This window comes from Melanostigma gelatinosum, assembly GCF_949748355.1.
Source record: "Melanostigma gelatinosum genome assembly, chromosome: 16".
NCBI classification, from domain to species: Eukaryota; Metazoa; Chordata; class Actinopteri; order Perciformes; family Zoarcidae; genus Melanostigma; species Melanostigma gelatinosum.
In genome coordinates this window covers 20,105,644-20,127,373 of record NC_136649.1, presented here as the reverse complement: position 1 = coordinate 20,127,373, position 21,730 = coordinate 20,105,644, and the positions used below count along the sequence as shown (strand labels likewise).

The 21,730-nt window shown below is 42.7% G+C and overlaps 1 protein-coding gene across 6 annotated transcripts in view; it reads left to right on the top strand.

The window, feature by feature from the left end:
- Window positions 1-21,730, top strand: part of syne1b (spectrin repeat containing, nuclear envelope 1b) — a gene marked incomplete at its 5' end in the record, with an annotated part of 75,918 nt that overhangs the window by 1,305 nt on the left and 52,883 nt on the right. For 2 of the 6 annotated variants that reach the window (XM_079287289.1, XM_079287287.1), the window contains 32 exons: window positions 4,023-4,098; window positions 5,234-5,295; window positions 7,664-7,759; window positions 8,585-8,668; window positions 9,546-9,638; window positions 9,920-10,098; window positions 10,241-10,437; window positions 11,064-11,173; window positions 11,583-11,633; window positions 11,801-11,833; window positions 12,084-12,191; window positions 12,289-12,426; window positions 12,909-13,073; window positions 13,208-13,320; window positions 13,504-13,672; window positions 13,773-13,869; window positions 14,025-14,045; window positions 14,373-14,575; window positions 14,732-14,896; window positions 14,999-15,151; window positions 15,251-15,394; window positions 15,945-16,112; window positions 16,269-16,427; window positions 16,516-16,680; window positions 16,916-17,050; window positions 17,293-17,451; window positions 17,756-17,964; window positions 19,093-19,201; window positions 19,381-19,545; window positions 19,980-20,147; window positions 20,249-20,425; window positions 21,539-21,679. In XM_079287289.1, the coding sequence (XP_079143415.1) occupies window positions 4,023-4,098; window positions 5,234-5,295; window positions 7,664-7,759; window positions 8,585-8,668; window positions 9,546-9,638; window positions 9,920-10,098; window positions 10,241-10,437; window positions 11,064-11,173; window positions 11,583-11,633; window positions 11,801-11,833; window positions 12,084-12,191; window positions 12,289-12,426; window positions 12,909-13,073; window positions 13,208-13,320; window positions 13,504-13,672; window positions 13,773-13,869; window positions 14,025-14,045; window positions 14,373-14,575; window positions 14,732-14,896; window positions 14,999-15,151; window positions 15,251-15,394; window positions 15,945-16,112; window positions 16,269-16,427; window positions 16,516-16,680; window positions 16,916-17,050; window positions 17,293-17,451; window positions 17,756-17,964; window positions 19,093-19,201; window positions 19,381-19,545; window positions 19,980-20,147; window positions 20,249-20,425; window positions 21,539-21,679 (4,212 nt within the window). Of the gene's footprint in view, window positions 1-4,022; window positions 4,099-5,233; window positions 5,296-7,663; window positions 7,760-8,584; window positions 8,669-8,979; window positions 9,001-9,545; window positions 9,639-9,919; window positions 10,099-10,240; window positions 10,438-11,063; window positions 11,174-11,582; window positions 11,634-11,800; window positions 11,834-12,083; window positions 12,192-12,288; window positions 12,427-12,908; window positions 13,074-13,207; window positions 13,321-13,503; window positions 13,673-13,772; window positions 13,870-14,024; window positions 14,046-14,372; window positions 14,576-14,731; window positions 14,897-14,998; window positions 15,152-15,250; window positions 15,395-15,944; window positions 16,113-16,268; window positions 16,428-16,515; window positions 16,681-16,915; window positions 17,051-17,292; window positions 17,452-17,755; window positions 17,965-19,092; window positions 19,202-19,380; window positions 19,546-19,979; window positions 20,148-20,248; window positions 20,426-21,538; window positions 21,680-21,730 lie in introns of those variants that run through there. The other 4 variants (XM_079287288.1, XM_079287291.1, XM_079287290.1 and 1 more) reach the window with 4 other exon arrangements.

Here is a 21,730-nt window from a genome sequence, read left to right as displayed (position 1 = left end):
GTCCATCTGGATGGATGAATTATTGACACCAGCTCATCTGTAGTCTTGTGAATGTATCTATTTGTCGATCGTAGTGATCTACACTGTGTGCTGAAAGAGATTCATGAAGAATTCTCCTCAATGTATCAACAAGCAATCTAAGAGAAAACTCTTTTTTTCCAGTTTTTGCTGTCATCATGCTATCGTAGCATCTGTGTGATTTCAGCACCATACCACCACAGAGTAGCAACACCTTGTGGCCTTAAATACCCTCAGGGGATGTCTGATAGTTGCCTGGTGGAGTGTGCATGACAAGCGTGTTGCTCTCCTTCCGCCTGGGCTTCTTGTGGGTTTCAGTCTAGTTTAGGCTGTGTGTCAAACAGGATATGATGAAACACAAAGGGTTTGTGGTGACGTCTCGTAACAAATACTAATAGATAAAAGCCTATTCATTTAATTTACTGACAATCAACCAAAGCGTCGCCCACCTCCAAGACTGCAGCTTTGCCGCAAAACGTCACGAGCTGAAACACGTTACATACAGATTGTTAGAAATCCGATGGAGTAGTTACGTCCCGGTTCGAGTAAAAAAGCAAGTAAAAGACAGACGAGCACGCATGTTGTCAGCTGTGAGAGATGCTTCTGCTCTCCAGCTGCCAGGGACAGACAGCCATCACACTGCTGTGATCTCTGCACTAAGCTAAGCCTCAGACGTCAGTCAAACAAACCATATCTCATGTATCTTCCTCATTCGGTATCTTTGATATGTGAATATTAGTTTACGGTATTGTCATGTTATTTTGAAGACCAGGAAACCATTCACACTCTCAAGTAAATCCTCAGTGTCGACCATGTCAGACTAGACAGCCACAGAAGCCTTTCTTGTCCCGTGTCAGGGTTTAAAACAGAAGGATGCGAGGCTTCGGCAGGCTGCAGGGAGATTTCGGCTTCAAGCTTCCTACCGCACACGCGCATCAGAAAAACGGAACTGGATCCGGTTTCAAAATGAAACAATATTTAATGTACCACACAAAGTTCACTTACAAACGGAATTAACTATCAATAGGAATGTTCTCGAGAACAGAGACCACACGCACGCATCTCACTCACAGGTCTGAATTCAGGTACTGAAAAACAAGAGCGGATGTGGTCTGAGGAATTCTCTCTAGAACAGTCTCTTATATGTCATAAAACGTGTGACTCATCCTCCATTGATCAGTGATCGATCCTTTAGCGAAACAGCTTTGCGCCTTGAAAAACATCTGTCTTGACTCCACCTCTGGTCAGCTTGTCCTCCCCACTGACCACATCCTCCATTTGCTGCATGTCTCATTCAGAATCCCCGTCTGACCCTCAAACTGTTCTTACAGTGTTTTAATACCTTTAGTGACTATACTTTTATGATTTAATACATTCAATTAGTTAATATACTGTAACACATAATATCTTCTATCAGCAAGAACATTGTAAACATATTGTGACTAACATATTATTATTGTGACACTTCTACTCATCACTAGGGGGGTTATTTAATCGTACTTAAGACTGAAATTCTCCACACCCGCCTGATTGTTGTTGGCCTGTCAGAGCTAAAGTAAGGCTGCTCTCGACTAAATGGACCAACAACAGAGTGAGTGGGCTTTTACAGTGCTCCCAGGTGACCAACGCAGGCCAATGAAGCCAAGCGCCTACAGTGAAGGTATCATCTGTCCTGAGATCACCTTAAGTACTCCATTACTCATGTGGACTGCAGATGCTTTCGTGGTTTGATGCTTTGCTGGTGTTTTTTGCTGGCGCTATTTTGAATTGCCACTTAGCTACTAGTACTACATCAGGCTTAATTAAAACAGTTGGCTTAGACACAATGACTCAATGATGGGGAGCTGCTTTACATCAGGATTTCATGCTTTCATGCCAGACCTGACATACATACTTTTGTGTCTGTAGCACAGAGTGTCAAAAACAGCTCCAGAGTTGGCCTTTACTTCTTAGTCAGATTCATAATCTTGTTTGCTTATTTGTGAATCCCAGTTTGACCAGGATCCCTCCAGGATAAACGTTATTCTTTTTTGACGCTTTCAACCACTTCTTGTGGCCTTCCTCAGTGGATAGATTTGCTCAGGTCCGGAAGAAAGAAAAATCGATCTTATGTTGGGAATTCATCCTAAATTTGGGTTGCATTTAACATTTGAGAACTTGCTTCTGGCTGCTAAAAAAATGGTTTATATATCTTAAAATAAGCGGTCAAAAAAACATATTGTTTTGTATCGGGCCAAAATGCAGGCGTTGGCTCTTATCGAGGCCGACTGACTCTGGTGGAAACAAAAACACATCTCTTCCTTTTTAGCAGAGGCTTTTTCCTGGGTTGGTCCTATGTGGCACGAGGCATTCAGAATAGCAAAAGTAAAGGTCAAAGGTCGACTCACTGCTCTGAACTGAGAAGCAAAACATTTTACTATCCATTGTTCTGCTAGTGTGACATATGCAGTATTTCTTAGGAATGTTACCATGAAAGCACTAAGTGAGTCATTTATGTATCAATAGAGTATTTTTGGTCATCAGGACACCCTGGTATAAAAATACTGAAACCCTAAAAGTACGATGTCTCTAGGGGGTTGGGTGTTGAAGGGTTAAAGAAGTATTCTAAAATGGAAAAATTGCTTGAAAACAGTTAATTACAGGGTTAATATTTTTGTTTTATCCTTTTCTGCTTGGGTCTGAGATACTCATAAATGTGCATTAATTGAAGTATGTCGACACGCTCATTGTTGTCAGTGTACGCAGCGGTCCACAACATTTGAATGGTGCTACTTTTAACCATTGACTTTTTTTGATGTAAAAGGGAGAAATATCTTTTCTGGGCCAGTTCCACCAGCGGTCTATAGAGCAGTAATAATAGAACAACAAACGCAGGCCTATTTTTAGTATATCAGAGAAGCTTTTAGTATGCCAGTGGGCTTGAAAGAATAAAGGGATTTCTCTGCAGGAGATAAGTACTATACTTATACACTATTGTGTGTTGTATTCAGAAGAGTGGAGTAGTCCAATAGAAAACAGACGGGTCAAAAGCTGAAGTTGTTCCAGTCGGTCTTCCAGGACAAAAAGGGATATGCTTTAGAGCTTTTACATGACACTGTGTGTGAAGTGGGAATCCCGGAGTGGGTGTGTCTGCTTTGTCGTCACAATAGCATTGGCACTGAGAGAGTGAGAGAGAGAGAGAGAGAGAGAGAGAGAGAGAGAGAGAGAGAGAGAGAGAGAGCAGGTGGTGGATGTCATTGACCAGCCTCAGCATTCATTATTGAGATTTGTTGCACCATGGTGAGCTTTGTGCAGCAGTCTTTTAATTGAGTTCTGGGTTATTGAATCAATAGGCCTGCTGGGACTTCATCTGATTTTACAAGCAAAAAAAAAAGAAGAAAGAAAAATGAAAAGGGACATTTTACAAATGTTTCACGATTTCCTTGGAATTTGTGATGCTTTTTAACTGTGTCAGTCTCATAGAAGATGAGGCAAATCTTATAGGCAAACACAGGTCCATACACACACATACAGACACGCATAAATCAGGATAGTGCAGCCAAGGCTGTGACATCACTGCCTCCCCCATGCTGATTGGCGGAGCCATGCTTCTAGCTGATCTCAGACGGTGTGATGATACACAGAGGCAGTGCAGCGGGGGCTGTGCACATCCTCACAGGCATGGCTCCTCTGGATAGAAAAAACACAGCAAGATGGAAGGATGGGATTGGAAATGACCCGATCCGTTAAGCCTTCTCCTCTGCCATCTGTGCGTGTGTGTGTGTGTGTGTGTCTGTGTGTGACAGTGTCAGGGAGGAGGGGACGTTTTTCCGACACAGCCTCCGGCAGCTCTTTTTGTTTTCAGCCAGATCTGTTGTGCTTCCTGCTGGAGAAAGAGAGGAAAAGGACAGCTGTGTGTTTTTTGTCTCAGTTTTCCACTGTGGATTTGATTTTAACACGTACATATATATGTACCCTGGAACTGATGAGAGGCAGAAGGAGAGAGCCGGAGAGTGGGGTGTAGAATGGCTCACTATAAGGATGTATCTGCCAGAAAGACTTCTTTAAATCTGGTGACTGGATTCTTTCAGTATCTACGTGGTAAGTAGGGCAGCAGCATCCTTCAGCCCTCATCTGTGTGCACATACGTAGCTAATCTGGGATATAACTGGGAAAATAACAGATGCTAATGGTTTGTGGGTAAATCCCTGCTACATGAACTAGTTACAGTGTCATGCTGCACAAACACAGCTGTATGTGTGCTGCATCTGTGTGTTTGTGTGTATGTATGTGTGTGCTATGCTTCAGTGGGCATCCCCTGTGCATCAGTGATGAAGCGTTTGCCCGTGGGTTAAGTCAATGTCTTTGCTCCCAGTGTAGTGTTCGCATTGTTTCCTTCCACACGTGACCACTGTCTACATCTCTAAGGGTGGATGTTTAAAAATGGCCACTCTGTGCAGTGTGCAGCAGTCGCCTACCGGCATGCGTGACAGGGTGTTAGAAAGCCGTCCCACACGCAACAACAGCGCCAATTCAGCAAAGAAATCAATTGTTTGTTCATACCTGCTGCATAATGCATGAAGCATTGTGACTGAATATATCAATAGACCACAAAAGAGGCTGGGGGTGACCAAAACAATCACGCATGTTATTACTGAACACAGAGGGGGGCTTGCGAGGCGTGTTGGCAGAAATTCCCTCCCCACTCATGCTCTAATCTCCTTGTATGACCTCTTTCTGAGAGCTCTGGAGCATCAATTGTACGAGCACCGCCAAGCCTGTGTTATTCACATCGCACACATCCAACCACTGCAGAAGTTGTACTTTGTAACATGTTTGGTGCAGGGTGGCTGAAATGCTACTTGACGTACCAGAAGCAGTGTAAAATGATGCGGTATGAGGTTGGATAAAGTATGGTTCTGGCTAGGGGAGTCATAGAATAGCCGTTCTACATACAGTTATAGTTAGAGATTAATATTTTATGTATTTTACGATTGTGCTGCAGCTATAAAACCCAACCATATCCACACCGAGAATCAATTAACAGCCACTTCTTAGCAAGTGCAAATCCATAATCTCTGATCATCAAGTATAACTTGTATTGTCCACATTTGGTCGTGTGTCCTCTACGAGTATCAACAGCTCCTCTAGTGTGTGGCACAACAGTCAACCGTCAGGAGCATGTGGCGTCCTTCGTGTACCGTGTTGACATGACCTCTGTGCCTTTCCTTTTCAGATGAGCAGGAGGCAGTGCAGAAGAGAACCTTCACCAAATGGATCAACTCTCATTTAGCAAAGGTAAGCGTGCATTTTCATCCAGGCTCTCCGCTGGCTTCCCATCAAGCTCATGTAGAAACAAATTGTCAAGGCAATTACATCACATGTACATTGGAAGCTGTGCTATGTTGACCGTTTTCCTCAGAGAGGCTCGTGATGTTTCATTGCTCGTCATGATGATGTAGCTTCTCTTTGGTCCGCGGTGTTTCAGGCTACTGACCCGTCACGCCTGTGAAGGGAACTGACTGCAAGTTGAGCTTTGCCATCCGACAGTAATGGCCCCCAATAACACTGCACCAGATATTCAATGTATCCGGTTCACCGTGGATTAAACCACCTCGTTTCTTAAGCATTTAAGATCATATGATGTTTATTGTGGGCTGGATCTAATGACGGGGAGGGAACACACAGTAAAATAAACTTAGGATCCGTCTAAAAAAGGTCATGCTGCTTTTTGCTTCGCTGGAAAGACGAGACAGACATAACGGAGCTCAGAGGCGTCTTCACAGTGCAGAGCTGCACTACTGTTTTAAAGAAGCTCCCTCGGGGCTATTATCGTTGGGTGAGCTTCTGTACCACTGGTGGAGTGTGTCTGTGAGGACACATGGGAGGTATAATGGAACTATTCAGAAAGTGGTGTGTGGGGTACGTGTGTTCGTCGTGGAGGTGGGCCCCCGCTGTGTGTGCCTGAGTGCGCGTGGGTGTTTTGTTCTTCGTGTGAGTGTGTGTATTTGTGGACAGGCTTGGCAGGGATAGTGATGCGGTGTGCAGATGGAGAGCAAGAGGGTAAGGACAGTTCCCCGTAGGCAGTCGTTTGCTTCTACGATTCAGGGATGTCAATTACAACAACAACAAACTGCATTCGATTATGCACACTGATGAACGGTTCAGAATTCAGAATAAGTACTGTGGGATCTTTTTGGGACTGTAATCACTGATGACACAGCAGAGTGTTCACACCGGCTTTATGTCTGGAACCTGGCAAAGAGATTTAGTGTAGAAGGGTCTTTTGTTGAGCCTGATCTGCCCACATTAGTTCAAAGTGGGGCTTCTAAAACTTTAGAAGAATCTCAGTTCTGTGGTGGGCCAGAGCAGAGACACTGTGTTGGTCTATTCTTCATTCGTCATGCACTGCGCTCAAGCTCACTCACTGTGCATACCAATAGGACTAATGTAGCATAAGCTACATCATGAAAGAGCTCTAACAGTCATATTTACACTGCGGACAGCTGTTGTTTGAGTGATACAATGATTTTGTTCTGAATGGAATCTCCTGTTTGTGGGTGAAAGTGTGCGTTATCTAAGCTTGAACTTCCTGCAGTTGTCACTCTTTTCCTCCAGTCTTTTGTTTCCATTTCCTCTGATATTGTATTACTCAGCAGTTTTTCCACTGCTAGAGGTCTCATGTGATTCTGTTGCTCAGTTAATTCATTTTCCAGGGTGGGAATGACATGAGCTATATTTGCAGGATTGTGCATATTAGCAGTTTGGAAATTTGAAGGAAAAAAATATCTATATTTTTGTTTTAATTTGAGTAGTAGGAATATAATAGTTGTATATTGTTATATACTCAAATAGTATATTTTATTGACTCTCTTAACACATTACTGTACGTGCAGCCATGCAATGCCATTAGACCTTTAGCTGCAGTGTGAATTGATAAGTGCATGTTTTTGAACCAGTGTGGTTCAGATAAATCTCAAGCAGCTGATAATATTTGAAAAGAGATTGCGGCACAAAACCGTGACGCATCTTCTTCAGTACTTTTGTGACGGGAAGAAGAGAAGTGTGCATGTACAGAATAGCAGGACAGACGCTTGCCTCTTCACACTGCTTTTCCCTAAATAAGCAGCCAACTGCATCCTGTCATGGAATATGTTGAGTTGTGAAATGGCCTGTATTTGGTGCCAAATGAAGAATTCCCATGGTGAGCTTTCCTTGTAATTAACGCTTCGCTCTGCTGAATGAATACACATCTGTTTCTTTTACTTAGTAATGCTCAGTAGGTTATAGCGCTGTCATTCATCGCTTGGAGATTGTACAGCTCTGTAAATGTGCGGATATGATTTCAGGAGACAGTCCAATTAGGGTTAAATGAGTCCCGTCGCCTCAGGACTGGGCAGCAGGCCACTGCTGAGGAAAAGGCACCATCTTTTCAGCTGCAGGGAGGCTCTGTGGTTGTTTCTAACAAGCCTGTTTCTCACAAACAGCATTGGGTTCCTCCTCATCCCTGCTAATGGACGAGAATACTAATATCCTTTCACACTAACGATTCAACAATGCAACATTGCTGGTTTTATAAATGCATTGGTGCTCAAGGCTGATTCATTTCTAGTCACAAGCATTTTAATTAGCTGTAATGATGAACGCTGTGTTGTCTCTCCTCCAGTATAAACCACCACTCGAGGTTAATGACCTTTTTGAGGACATCAAAGATGGGGTGAAACTTTTGGCTCTTTTGGAGGTTCTGTCTGGTCAAAGACTAGTAAGTAATACAAATGAATGTACATGACGTCTACCAGGAGTCCTACCTTTAAGATGTTTAAATTGAACGCAAGGGGATTCACACCCTTGATTTGAAGTGTGGATTTAACAAAGGGAAAGTGCCACCCTGTATGATATCCACTTGGAATAACGAATATCGCCCTTTCATCTGGGTCAATTTCACGGGTCAACTTGTACATGCTTGTGTGATTCCCTACATTATGTAATGCCTCTCCTCCCATTTATTTCACGGTTTAAAACCCCAAATTATGCATGCAAATTCACTAAATTGCTGACAATAGTTGTTCACAATTTGCATAATTATGAGCTGTGTTGTTGGTCTTTAATTTAATGAAATACTTTTCAAAGCAGTAAAGATGTTGCCAGATAATTATCTGCCTACTTGTTTTTGCATACTTTTAAGAACCCTCATTGACATAATCCGTTCCCTAGCCCCTAATCCTAACCATAAGCATCACGACTAAATGCTCAATCCAACAGCAATGCAAGCCCACACACATAAACACACTGGCCCAGACTCTGGTAGGGATTTAGTAATCAGACCTCTCTTAAAGCAGCTTTGGCACTCACCACTTAATTTGTGTTAGAAAAGCCCTGCTAATACTCCCAGGCCACTTTCACTATTACTTTGCAACTAGTGGCAAACTTGAGTGGTTAAGTAGTAAAGAAGACAAAATGACCCTCTGCAGTTAAGTTGTCACAATGTTCCAAAGCAGTAAATGGTCGAATGAAGGTATCCTCAGCTTTGTAGAACATGGTTTTCTCGACTAGCTTGAGTTTGACTGTTTGTCCACTGTGTCTTAAGCCCCGTGAGCAAGGCCGCCAGCTGAAGAGGATCCACTGGGTTTCCAACATCGGCACAGCGCTCAGATTCCTCGAAGGCAGGAAGGTAAGCATTCAGTGATATCAGCAGTTTCACCTTGTTCTGAGGTATTTTTTTCCACATCTAAACATCAGCAGTGTTATGTCTTAAAGACGTCCAGGGTATGATTAAGACCTCATGAGAAAAAGCTGTTGATTAGATATTTGTCAGAGTACACAAGGTCTGCGCAGCCTGCACTATATTCAGAGAAGCAGCAGATATAAATAGGAGTTCTTGATTACATAACCCATCTCTAAATCCCCCGGCTCTATAAAGCCTGTGTCCCACTTTACTGTCTTACATTGTTGTGATCTCTCTCCCATCATGTGTGCCTTCAGTCTGTGTATCGAGGATCTCCGGTCAGTCGCCATTAACCGCCCTGTGTGATCACATACTGTATGCATTCTTTTCATTTGATGCACGATGTGTACTTAGCAACGCTTGGATACAGCCATTTCTGTTTCAATAAACGCAGTCATTACGCTTTTCTACTGACATGCATTTTGTTGCATTTTGACTCGACCACTAGTTACTGATGTGTTCATCTACAGTTCTGAGCTTCTCAAATGTAGAGATGTAAACATGGCAAATTGAGGCACTTCTCCAATGTAAGGTTTGCAGTGCTGTGGTACCTCTGCTGTTCCTTAAATGCCCAGTTTCACACAATTATTTTCTTTTTTTCTGTTTTTCCTGCTGGTTCACTTTTCAATGTGGCTGTTTCTGCCTTCCTGGTTTGGCTATTTTAAAGTACTTACCTGCATCAAAGACTTGACTTTGATGATGTTGAGCAAACACAAGCTTGCCTTTTTTTTTTTGAATCGTATGAAACCGTTGGGGCTTGATGAATCTCGCGAAATAAATCTCGTATTTTCCATAATAATCCTCTGCTTGGTTTTTGTTCCAGATCAAACTTGTTAACATTCATGCCACCGACATCGCAGATGGACGACCATCAATTGTTCTTGGCTTGATATGGACCGTTATCCTCTACTTCCAGGTAAAACTTGATCTGATCCCTAAATCCTGAGAGTTTGATAATAACTGTGCCCAATCCAACGTGAGTTGACGCCCTTCGATTAAACTCTGAACTTCTCAAACTCCTGGACCAAATCTTCTTTGATCTAATGTTGATCTTTATCGCATTGAATAATGAATAAAGCAGACGTCACTGGAGAGATTATCTCGCTGATTCAGTTGAATGCCAAGAAATAGTTTTTTCATGTCGCTATGGTCACAATGCAGCCTCTTGTTTTCCCATTGATCTTCTTCTTCATTTAGATTGAGGAGTTAACCAGCAACCTGCAAGCCCTCCAGGCCCTGTCCAACAGCAACTCTTCTGTGGAGAGTTTAGCCAGCTCTGGAGCAGGAAGCCCTCCCATGAAGCGAAAGGTGGTTAACAAATTCCAGGGCAATGCCAAGAAGGCCCTGCTCAGATGGGTGCAGTGCACAGCAGCCAAGTATGTCACTTTCAAATCACATTTTTGGCCAGGTGTTAAAACATGTTTGTAGATATGGGTGAAGATACATTTCCTTTTGCTGTTTAAGGTACAGTAGATAAGGTGGCTGTGTAACAAAAATGGTCACGCATGTGCTTTTCAGGTATCATGGACTTGAGGTGAAGGATTTTGGTCCAAGCTGGCGCGATGGTGTTGCGTTCCAGTCGGTGGTGCACGCCATCAGGCCAGACCTGGTGGACATGGAGGCGGTGCGGAGGAGGAGCAACAGGGAGAATTTGGAGGACGCCTTTGCTCTTGCAGAAAATGAGCTGGGTATTCCCCGCCTGCTGGATGCAGAAGGTGCCCTGGATCTTTCCTGTTGCTTGCATTATATATTCCAGTGTAGTAGAGTATTCAGACAAGATAGCGTTGGATACAAGTGTTAACTAGTAATAATAGTTTGTCATTGTTATAGTCACATAAATACAGCAAATATATATTCGTACTGCGATTAGAGCACGAGCGTTTCTGACAACGCGTGTGCTGAAAAGATCAGTGAAACCCTCCAGAGGAATAAAATGATGTGTTTACTCGTGGCTCTGAGTTTTAGTCTGAGGAAGTGAAGCAGTCTGCCGTAGCTCTGCGGTCCTGTGTTCACCAGCGGAGTCATGATGCTTTAATGCACAACGAGCTGCACTGAAACGTCTCTGCTTTTACAGGAGCTTGACCCTGATTCCTAGAAACATCAGGTCAAGGATGGATATGAAAATACACACGTATAATTAGCTGTCAGGCCTGCAGAGATTCATCCTCTTGAGGACACAAAATGTTTTTATTCATGTCATATGACCGAATACCAAATATAATGGCTCTGTCAAATTTGTCCTTTACGTCTATATTTATGAAGTCATGTTTTTTTTTCGGCCTGAAAGCGTCTGTCAGCGTTTTTACCCAATGCATCCTAAAATGTTTGTGTTGTTCTGTAGATGTGGATGTAGACAAACCAGATGAGAAATCCATCATGACGTATGTGGCTCAGTTTCTCAAGCACTACCCAAACCCGCACCACTCTGAGACTGATGGACAGCAGGACGAGGTACTTTGTTTAAAACGGTTGATACTATACAAGTGCATCTAACCAGTCAGACATCGGGGAATATCTGGGACAAATATCTTTGTGTTACTACTAAATAATCTAGAATAGATATTTCACGCCATGTGTTGTTATTTCAATCATTAGATTGTATATGTTGTTGCCATCCACATTTCCCAAAAATGACCGAGTGCGTCATCATTCATAGAGAATGGCCACATGCAGAGATCAACAGCGCATGCTTGATGAAAACATGCTTTAACTGCTGCTGTGCATAAATGTTGTACGCCTGTGCTTTTTGTACTTTTTTATCACATGAAGCTCTCATCATAGCATGGACACAGCAGTAAAAATGTAGCTTTTTCATCTCATTTATTTTCTCCATGTACTTGTTTTTTTTGTGCACATTAAGCTGCTTCTTGGCTCAATTCCAACTTTTGCACTGTCAGTGCCGGTGCTTCAGGTGAGAGCTCAGGTCACACTGCTGCATGCTCTCTGTTTGGTGTGTATTCCCAACTCACACTCATCCCATTTCCTGTCCACTTTGCTTCTTTTTTCCCTCCTTGCTATTCTAATGCATTGTGTGGTGTGTTTGCGTCTCTTTGTGTGCCTTGCTGCTTTCCTGGATAGTTTGGTCCCCAAGATATAGAGCAAATGCTTGAGGTATGTTTCACTAAATTAACAGACTAAATCCAACGTTCTCAAGAAGATGCAAGTGCCTAAACCCCTTTCCTTCTACCATGACTTATAAAAAAACCCCGTCTAATCTTTGCTAAAACATAGAGGTTGGAGATGTAGAAATGTGCTTCTTGAATGTCAATTTGGTGTGAGTATCTCAACATTTTGGCAAGCTCGTTTGGAAAGAAATGCTGTTGATTGAGACTCTGAGCTCGATGTTCCCCGATTGTGACAGAGAGAGGAGCGGAAGATGCTGAGAGAGCTGAAGGTGTTTTTAGATCAGCTGGAGAGAGATGTGCTGCGGGCCCAGGGAGCAGAGGGAAGCCTCACTGACAAATATCAGGTGAGTCTGTCCTGGAAAGACAAAAAGCATTGTTCCATAACGTTCCAAGACATTCATCAACTGTCAGCACTCTAATTTATTTGTTTTTGTTTTGCAGGCATTTAAGAGCTTCCGTGTCCAGTATGAAATGAAGAAAAAGCAGACAGATCCGCTGCTACAGCCGGTCCACAGAGACGGCAAGCTGTCCGTGGACCAAGCTCTGGTCAAACAGGCGTGGGACCGCGTGTCTGCCAGGGTAACTGTGCTGCATACTTCTACACGGCTTGAGTCATTTATAACAAGCCACAAAGAAAGGAGAGTTCATTGTGCTCATTAATCATACCCAAAGTAAAGAGAACCTGAGGATAAATAATAGATTTGTTTGTTATTTGTCTTTATTATTTTCTGTCGCTTGAAAATCGCATTGCCGTAGTGAAGGTGTCGTAATGAGAGAAACACAACTCAGGGTTCCTCTCTTCCATGACTGCCAGTGGGAGTTCAGTGGGATGGAAGCGTTTGAATAAGAGTTTGTTGAGAGGGGAGGAGACGGGAACAGAGGAGGTTTTGTTCATTGGGCAGCTTGCTCCTCTGGACATCCACAGCTCATCTAGACTGACATACAACTCTTTTGTGGCCTGATTGCTTGTGAACATGTGGAAATGTTTTGATCTGCGCAGCCTCCGCTATGGTGGGATCTTGTTTTGGTAGAGTGGGTTTTTTAATGGATGCCAATTGCAGCTGCTGGACTGGCACATCCATCTGGACAAGTCCCTGCCTGGTCCTCTGGGAGTGATTGGAGCCTGGCTTCACAGGGCAGAGATGGCTCTGAGAGAGGACATTCCCATCCAACATGCTCATGAGGAGACAGCCAATGTTCTGCACAGAAAACTAGAGCAACATAAGGTAACACGGTGAACCTTTGAGTTTCAATGTGTGTGGATACCGACTGTACCTGGTGGATATCCGAATCGTTTTACACAGAAACTGTACACAGGAAAGTCAACGTAGACGTGATTATACGTGATTTAATTTTGCAGGAGGTTTTAAAAAACTTGGAATCGCACAAACAAACCTTCCAGCAGATCCACAGGGACCGATCAGTGAATGGGGTGCCTGTCCCACCTGAGCAGCTCCAAGATATGGCTGAAAGGTGAGACCTTCAGCAGAATGATTTTAGTTACACATTATCTTTTGAATCAATATAACGTACAATTTATTCGAAAAAATGTATTTAATTAAACATCATTTTGGTGTTTATGAGTCTTGTTTTTAAACATTGTTCTGTGTTTAGATGCCTCTTGAAATAATTACTGAACATCTGTTTAATTTGCAGGTTCAATTTTGTATCCACATCATCACACGCTCACTTGATTAAACTGGGATTCTGGGAAATGAAGTATCGACTGATGGCATTTCTTATGTTGGCTGAGTCAAAGCTCAAGTCCTGGATCATAAAATATGGCAGGCGGGACTCTGTGGAACTCCTGTTGCAAACCTACCTTGTAAGTGGAAAGTGTTGGTGCTGCACTTGCAGTATTTAAAAAGTCGCTGTGTCTACCAGACAGAGTTAATCTGAATTTCATGTTTGCCTTTCTATTCCAGACTTTTGTTGAAGGCCACAGGTTCTTTGAGCAGTATGAGATCATCTTCACAGGCCTCAAGCAAGCTGCAGAGGTTTACGTGAAGTCAGACAGTTCAAGTAAGACTCTTCTCTGTTTTATTACCAATTTGTTTGTTATGTACATATATATATAATATATGTATATATATATATTTGTTTATTATTATATGTACATATACTGTATATATAACTTTTCTTGGGCTCATGGTCTTATTATTGATTTCATGTTACAGGGTCTAAGACCTGTAACAAAGGTAAGTCCAAATACAGCCTGACAGCCTTTGAAACCTTAACTTTGCCTGTCTCCTGAGCCGTTTCCTTCTGTAATCGTCGGGCTGCACTTTTTCTTTTCTAACATACTTTTAATCCCCAGATCTGAAAAATCATATTGCATTATGCATGAAAAAGTAACAATAATTGCATCAATCGGAATGCTATTGCGGCACGATCTTTCTGACCTGACTGACTGTAGCATCGGCCAAATGGCCACATCATAGTAGTAGACATGAATCAAATGCTGTGCAGTTAATACCCATATTGGTTTTCAACCAAACGAAACTTGTTCCATAATTAACTTTCAGTTGATGAAGCAGAAGGGGTAAGTAAATTCCTCGGTGATGCCACGGCTCAGTGGAGGAACCTGGCTTTGGAGGTGCGGAGTGTTCGCAGCATGCTGGAGGAGGTGATCACTAACTGGGAGAAGTACAGCAGCACAGTGGCATCTCTGCAGGCCTGGCTAGAGGACGGTGAGCAGATGCTCAATCAGTCAGAGAATGCCAAACGTGTAAGTACAGTCACTAGAAATGGTAAACAGTAATATCTTTAATACACAGCTTATATTTGTGCTGCTAAACTGTATGAAGAATGTTTTTGTCGAAATGGTCACAACGCATTTGAGTCTCTGCAGCAACGGCCTCTGTTTTCCTTTTTCCTCTTTTAGGATTTCTTCAGAAACCTCGCTCACTGGATGCAGCAGCACATGGACATGAACGATTCTGGGAACTTTCTCATTGAGACATGCGATGACACGGTTTCACGAGATCTGAAGCAGCAGCTTCTCCTTCTTAACGGGAGATGGAGGGAGCTGTTTGTCAAAGTCAAACATGTAAATGCCGTTTGAACATCTGCACCGCGAACCCACACATCAGCTTGTTTTCAAAAAAGATCTAAATGATCCACTGACTGTCTTCCTCTGTTTCATTGGCAGTATGCAAGAGCAGACGAAGTAGATAAGTTGAGACAAGACTACCAGGATGGGATTAATACCTTGAAAATGTTTATGGATGCAACCAATGAGAAGATGACTGCTCCTGTCCAAGTATCTTTCCTGAACGTCAGAGCCTTTGCTCAGGATGTTGAGGTAAACAGCTGATTCGCTCATCCTTTACTCGAGTCAGGCCAATTTGAATCTCTCTGCTGTGCAATGAAGAATTCTCCTCTATATCCCATCTTACCGTAGGAAATCAAGCACAAAGTGCCAGCTATGGAAGCCGCCTGTAAGGCAGCAAGCCGCACGGCTCAGCTGTTGACCAAAGACACTCCACAGGAGGAAGTTTCACAGATGATGGCTGTGATGGCCTCGATCAAAGAGCAGCTGAGCAAGGTGTGTGCATGTAATCATACAGTATGGCATACACTTGTTTAGCTTCGCTTCTCTTTGTATGAGTTTGTGTGTAAACATGTGTTTTCATTCATTTAAATCTGGTGGTTTTTCAAGGCTGATACTGATGAAGTTTGTATTGAGGGCTCATAACTCATAACTATTTTGTCCCGTATTTACTATTTAATCCTTATGTACGGAGGAATCCATACTTAATCATACACAATACATGGATTCTTTTTGACATACTTTAGGAATATATGGACTCAATTATGTTGTTCTTTTATATTTAGTTTTTACATAAAAAGTAGGCAAAAGCATGACCAAACCTGAACTAAAATACGTTTCCCTATCTTAGCTAAAGGGGAACCAAAGCCTTAATACATAAATATTGCAGGTAATTGTTTGCACTGGAAGAAATATAGGGCTGCCAATTAGCAAATTCTATTCAAATGATAATTTGAAGGATATGTAAAAAAAGACAGAAAGTGAATTGCTGGCAGGGTGTTAAAGCCTCTGATTCACTTTAATTAACATGCTTTCCTCCGATCAGATAAGGGAGAGGTCTTTGCCTCTGCTGAGGGAGACCCAGTCTCTATTACCTCCACTGGAAGAAATGGAGAAGAACATCACAGGCTTCTACCAGGCTCTGGAGAAGGCCAGTCATATCACCAGCACCGGCGACTCTGAGGGACCAGTAGACTTCAAACAGGATTGCCAGGTAACTGATGCAAGAGTTTTTAATAATAAAGAAATTGCATAACATACCCAATGCCAAGCATGTTTGATTTGTCACGATGTTTCAAAGTGAAACGCACAGCTTCAAGTCAAGGTATGAATAAATGACTAACACTCTGCTTGCCATTGAATGTTGCAGGAGCTGGTGACCTTCACACATAGCTGTAAGAAGTGTTTGACAACGATAGAGAGAAACCATCAGAGCATCCAGAAAATAATGAACGGCAGTAACACCCTCCAGTACATGGACATGAGCCTTCTGCAGAAAAGAGTAGCAGACCTGCAGTCCTCCTCACAGGTACAGTTAACATCAAGGCCTGTCCTCACTTCTGTTCAGCGCTTAGAACGGTTTTAGTGTTAAAGCAATGACTTGTTTGTGTGTTAAGGGGATGATTAAGGAATCTACAGAGTGGAGGAAGCATGTGGAGGCAAACAGCAGCCTGGTGAAGAGGTTTGATGAGTCACGGATAGAGCTGGAGAAGGTTCTTAAAATGGCACAGAACTGTCTGACAGAAAGAGGCAAGCCAGAGGAGCTGCTGAAGAAACACACAGTAAGAAAACCTTGTGCAAGATTCACAACGCCACACGTAGCTGTAAACACAGTGTAATTCATGCTTACTTCAATTCTATAGTCAGTCCTGGCACAGCATGAAACAATGCAACAGAAAGAAACAAATTAATATATAATTGCAACAGATGAAAAGAAGGATTTGTTTAAATAAGACATGGCCTGCCTGTACAAAGTGTGACACATGATGGAGTATGTTTTTTTTGTTGTTGTTGCAGGAGTTCTTTGGTCAGCTGGACCAGCGGGTCCTGAATACTTTCCTCAAGGCCTGTGATGAGCTGACGGATATCTTACCAGAGCAGGAGCAGCAGTCGCTACAGGAAACAGTCAGGAAGCTGCACAAACACTGGAAGGTGAGTTCCTTGAATTGAATAGTGTCATGTTTTAAGTGCAATGATACAGCTCCAAGTAGATTACAAAAAATGTGGACATATTTCCATCTTTTTAAATCCATTTTAATCATGTAAATTAGACAAATGTACATGTATTTATTTTATAATTTTTTTGCAGCCCATTAGCCAAACTGTTGGATAACACAAACTGCCCAAATTGCTCTGAATCTGGTCTCGTATTTGTTGTATTTCTCATTTCACAGGACATTCAGTCGGACTCCCCTTTTCACATCCTGCATCTTAAAGTGGAGGTGGAGAGGAGCAAGCTGATGGTGTTGCAGCAGGAGTGCCAGGCGGAGGTGACCAGGGAAAACCGCCACCTCGCTGGCATGGGAAGCGAGAGGCTCGTCAAGGAGCACAGGGTGAGCGCAGAGTGGCTGGCTGAGTTGCATGTGTTGATCGAAGTCATTGTGAGACAACTAAATGCAAATTCACTGCTGTGTAGCAGCTTGGGAAGATTTTGATCAACTTGATGCAGAAGAACTGAGGCCTTTCCAGTGTCAAACTAAAACTGTCCTCATTTTACATCCACATACATTTTCATTTATTTTACCGTGTATACAGCACTAGCACTCTTGTTTTTTGATTGCAGGAGTGACATCCACGCTATCCTGTATTCATGGCATTGACTTCTAACACAAGTAAATAATTGTGGTTTTACTTCAGGCCTTCTTTCGGGAAAAGGGCCCCCAGTCAGTCTGTGAGAAAAGGCTGCAGCTGATGGAAGAACTCTGTCAAAAGCTCCCTGAGGCTGACCCTGTCCACCAGACCCTGGAAACGTCCAGGAAGGACTTCTCTGAGGTCCGAGAGGAAATCCAAAACACTCATCAGAAGCTGATGCAGCACCCAGATAAATGGAAGGAGTACAACTCTAGGTGCAGTTATTTTGATGAAGTCCTATTTGAATGCAGTCAAGGGGTTATGTACAATACATAAATACAGCATCGGGAGTGAGTTGTAGTCGGTTTTATTACAGTCCTGAGCTTGATAAAATAGTAAACGGATTAACATTACTATTAACATGTAAAATAATAATAATAAAACAGATACCAAATGAAATTAAACAATAGAAAATAGAAAAAAAAAGGGGGTGGGAGGTCTGTAGTGATGCCTTTAGAGTCATAAACACACACATAATTATAGAAAGATACATTGTATGCACATTACGTTGTGGAATATTTCTATGAATAGTCGGGAGAAGAGTGTCAAAGTTTTCAATTAATATAAAATAAAACAGTCTGGATGAACGATCAAAGTTTGTAAAGGCAATATATTTGCCAGCATGCTGTTATCTTGCTTCGCAAACAAGAATAAACAAAGAAGACAGAAGAAGAAAACAAGTCAAGGCAGATGTTTTCCTTTGAAGCATAGTGTCCTGTCTTTACGATAACCTGAAGGCGCTTTATGGCCTGTTTACAAATCCCTTTGTTATCAGTTTTCCCCACAATAAACCATGGATACACCCAGCCAGGTGATTCCTTTGATGTCACTCTGACCTGGTCAAAGAGTGAAGTCACAGTATTGCCGAGACGGAATAACCCTGTTTTACCATCACACATCATATATGCCTGCAGAGGGTCATGCCCTTCAGCTGATGCTCATAAAGGAAATACCGTAATCAAGACCTCTGTGTGTCTCCGTCTTTGAAGACAGAAACAATGCACAGGATAACAGATAACAAGACACCTGGATGCAAAACTCACTAGAATCATCTCCTGAAACAAGTGTTTGGTGCCTGCACAGTTAAAGACTTACATTCTTTAACCCTAAAGCATAAGACTATGACATATTTCCCCATAACAACGTACACACTGTTCCTAATGCACTAATATTTGGAACTTGGTTCCCCTTTTTGATCAGGTGTTAAAGCCGGGGGCTTTAGGTTAAAGATGAGTTGGTTTGCATTGGGAATTTGATGCCTGAGGAAGGTCCATGACCCAAGAAATTTGCATCTAATGAATGCAGTCCGTTCATCACAATTTTCCCGTCATGGTGTGAAACAGGTACGCTGAACTTTCCTGCTGGCTTATATCTAAAGAAAGTCAACTGAGGCTGCTGAGAAACCGAGCCAACGACCCCAGGAAGTATGGCCAGGTGAAGGCTACCATTATGGTGAGTTATTACATACAACTATCCACTGACAGTCCCTCCTTTGCTTCCTCTGTGATCACTCGTGATGTGCAACTGGCTTGTCAGTGTCACCGCCGAGAAGATGAGACTGCAGAAACGCTCTGCGTCAGATGACTCTTACGACCACACGGGCTGTATCACACTCTTTCTCTCGTGTTCAGGAGCTGAGGAATGATGCAGAGCTACAGGAGGGGAATCTGGGCTGGTTGAAAGCTCGTATGGCCGTACTCATTGAGGTCTGTGCTGACAGCGATGCCCAGAGGCAAGGAAGTGCCCTGAGCAAGCTCTCTACTGATTTCAAGGGTCTTCTTGCTTCTCTCGTCGAGGTAGGTCCAGCTTTCACGTGTTTTACTAAGGTGCCAGACATCATATTCCTTCTGTGAATCTACAGTATACTGCTTACACGCTCTAACCTTATTTAAGGTACACACAGATACAAAAATATTGCAACAATATATAATTATATGTAACAAATCAGTGCACATTATTAGGGAGGTATCACACCAAGTTAATGTATACGTAAGATGTTTGATTGCACTAAACTGGACATCCACTGAACAAAAATATAAACAGTTTTGTTTTCGCTCCCATTTTTCAAACCATATCTTGGCAAAGGAGAATTGTTCGCGAACAAATATTTCAACAAATTTGTGACCAAAATTTGAGAATGATAAGCCTTATTTTAGTTCAGTAAACACACCTCAGCATCAATGTATCATGTATGTTCTCACACTGTATTCTTCTCTGTTACATCTTCCAGGCTGAGAAGATGGTGCTGGCTGTTGGCGACTGTGTGCAGTTCAGGGAGGAGGTACAAACTATACTGGATGAGCTTGTTCAGGGGCAGAAAGAGGCTCAGGCCGAGGTCACCAAAATACTGGACTGTCCAACTGTGAGAGAAGCCCAGCAACTACTTCTCGTTCACCAGGTACTGTAGGTCATTCCCAAAAAAATGTATGTAATTCAGAAAAAAATCTTTTGATTCATTTCAATACAATCAACACTTTGAATGTGTCTTCCTTTTTACAGCAACTGCTAAAACGTTTGAAGATGAAGAGAAAGGATGTCCAGCAGCTGATCACCAGAGGCCAGCAGCTCCAGGCTGAGGAGGGTTTGGGAGAGACTCTGCAGCAGGACCTGCAGACTTTAGAGAACACACTTGGCAAAATGGAGCAGAATATGGATTCACAGGAGCAAAGCCTCGAGGTAGGCAGTGTTACCAAGGCAGTGAATCAGGGACCCTGATCATGAATCAGAACTGTTTCCCTGAATAACAACAAGTTTCGAGTGAAGGATGATTTTGCTACCATCTTTTATGAGCAGACAGGATCTCCACTAAATGATTTACTGAATGGTAATTCAATACAGTATAATTTGTTCTGACTTGAGCTGAAACGCTGTTCATTTCAGCTCTACTATGATATGCTATCCATAGTTTCGTAGACCCCTGTGATGTTAAGTGCTGTCTGTTGTTGTGCTTGTCACATGTGCTTGTATGTGTTTGTTCTACATGTTTATGCGGCTTATGCGGCATCCTCCTATCGGTGTTGCGATGCTGTTTTGTCTGTCTTTGTTATTTTGAAGAGTATAACATCAACCTGCCCATGAACTCTAACACAGTTACATCTTATCAAAGTTAATTCATGTGTGTTGTCCCTTATAAATACATAAATTAGGTCAGACTTGCCGAACATGAAAGAAAAGAGCTTGGTTATGTGAAGGAGGAGAGGGATCCCTGTTAATGCAGTCGGCTTTGGAGATGCAGCATTTGTGGAAACTTGTCCTGAATGGAGGGCAGTGAGGTCTGATTGATGTGTTTGTTGCTCGAAGGCCTTGCCCTCTGAGGCTTTACGGTTCCTTTAGAAGATGGTGATGCAGTGAGTCAGTCCTCACTCTCCCGATGGTGCTTTTATAGAACATAGACAGGATGGAGGTGGGCGTCTTGAAATGGAAACTTTGTTTGCCTTTGTGTGTGTGTGTTCGGAAGAAAGCAAAGGATCCAAGTAAAGGATTCTCGGTACGGTGAACAGCAACATATCTGATTCTCTTCTGCCTTTGCTGCAGCACCACTGGGGCAAAGTGCTTGCATAATATTAGCTGTGCTTCCCTCTGTCGACGTGCCTCATCACCTTTGCTGATAAAGCTAAACGTAGTAATGTCACCTGCATACTTAATGATGTCATGTGATCTTGATCTGGGATTGCTGGCATTAGAAAGTGTCTTTTACCCCTTTTGGATCTGCGATACTGTGTTTTATAGATAAGGCACTTAATTCATTTGATTTGGTGTCATTGATTTTGGGGGCTTTGTCATCCCCAGGTCACACTGGCAGCCTGGCAGGAGTTTGACAGCCAGCAGGAGGCAGTTCACGAGTTTGTTAATAAGGCCCGCTCAACGATGGAGAGAGACCTGAACTTCAGCAGTCCAGAGAGCCTGGCTGTTGAACTTGACCAGGCCAGAGTAAGTCAAGTTTGTTCTTAATGATGTGGTTTACTCCTGACATCTTCAATA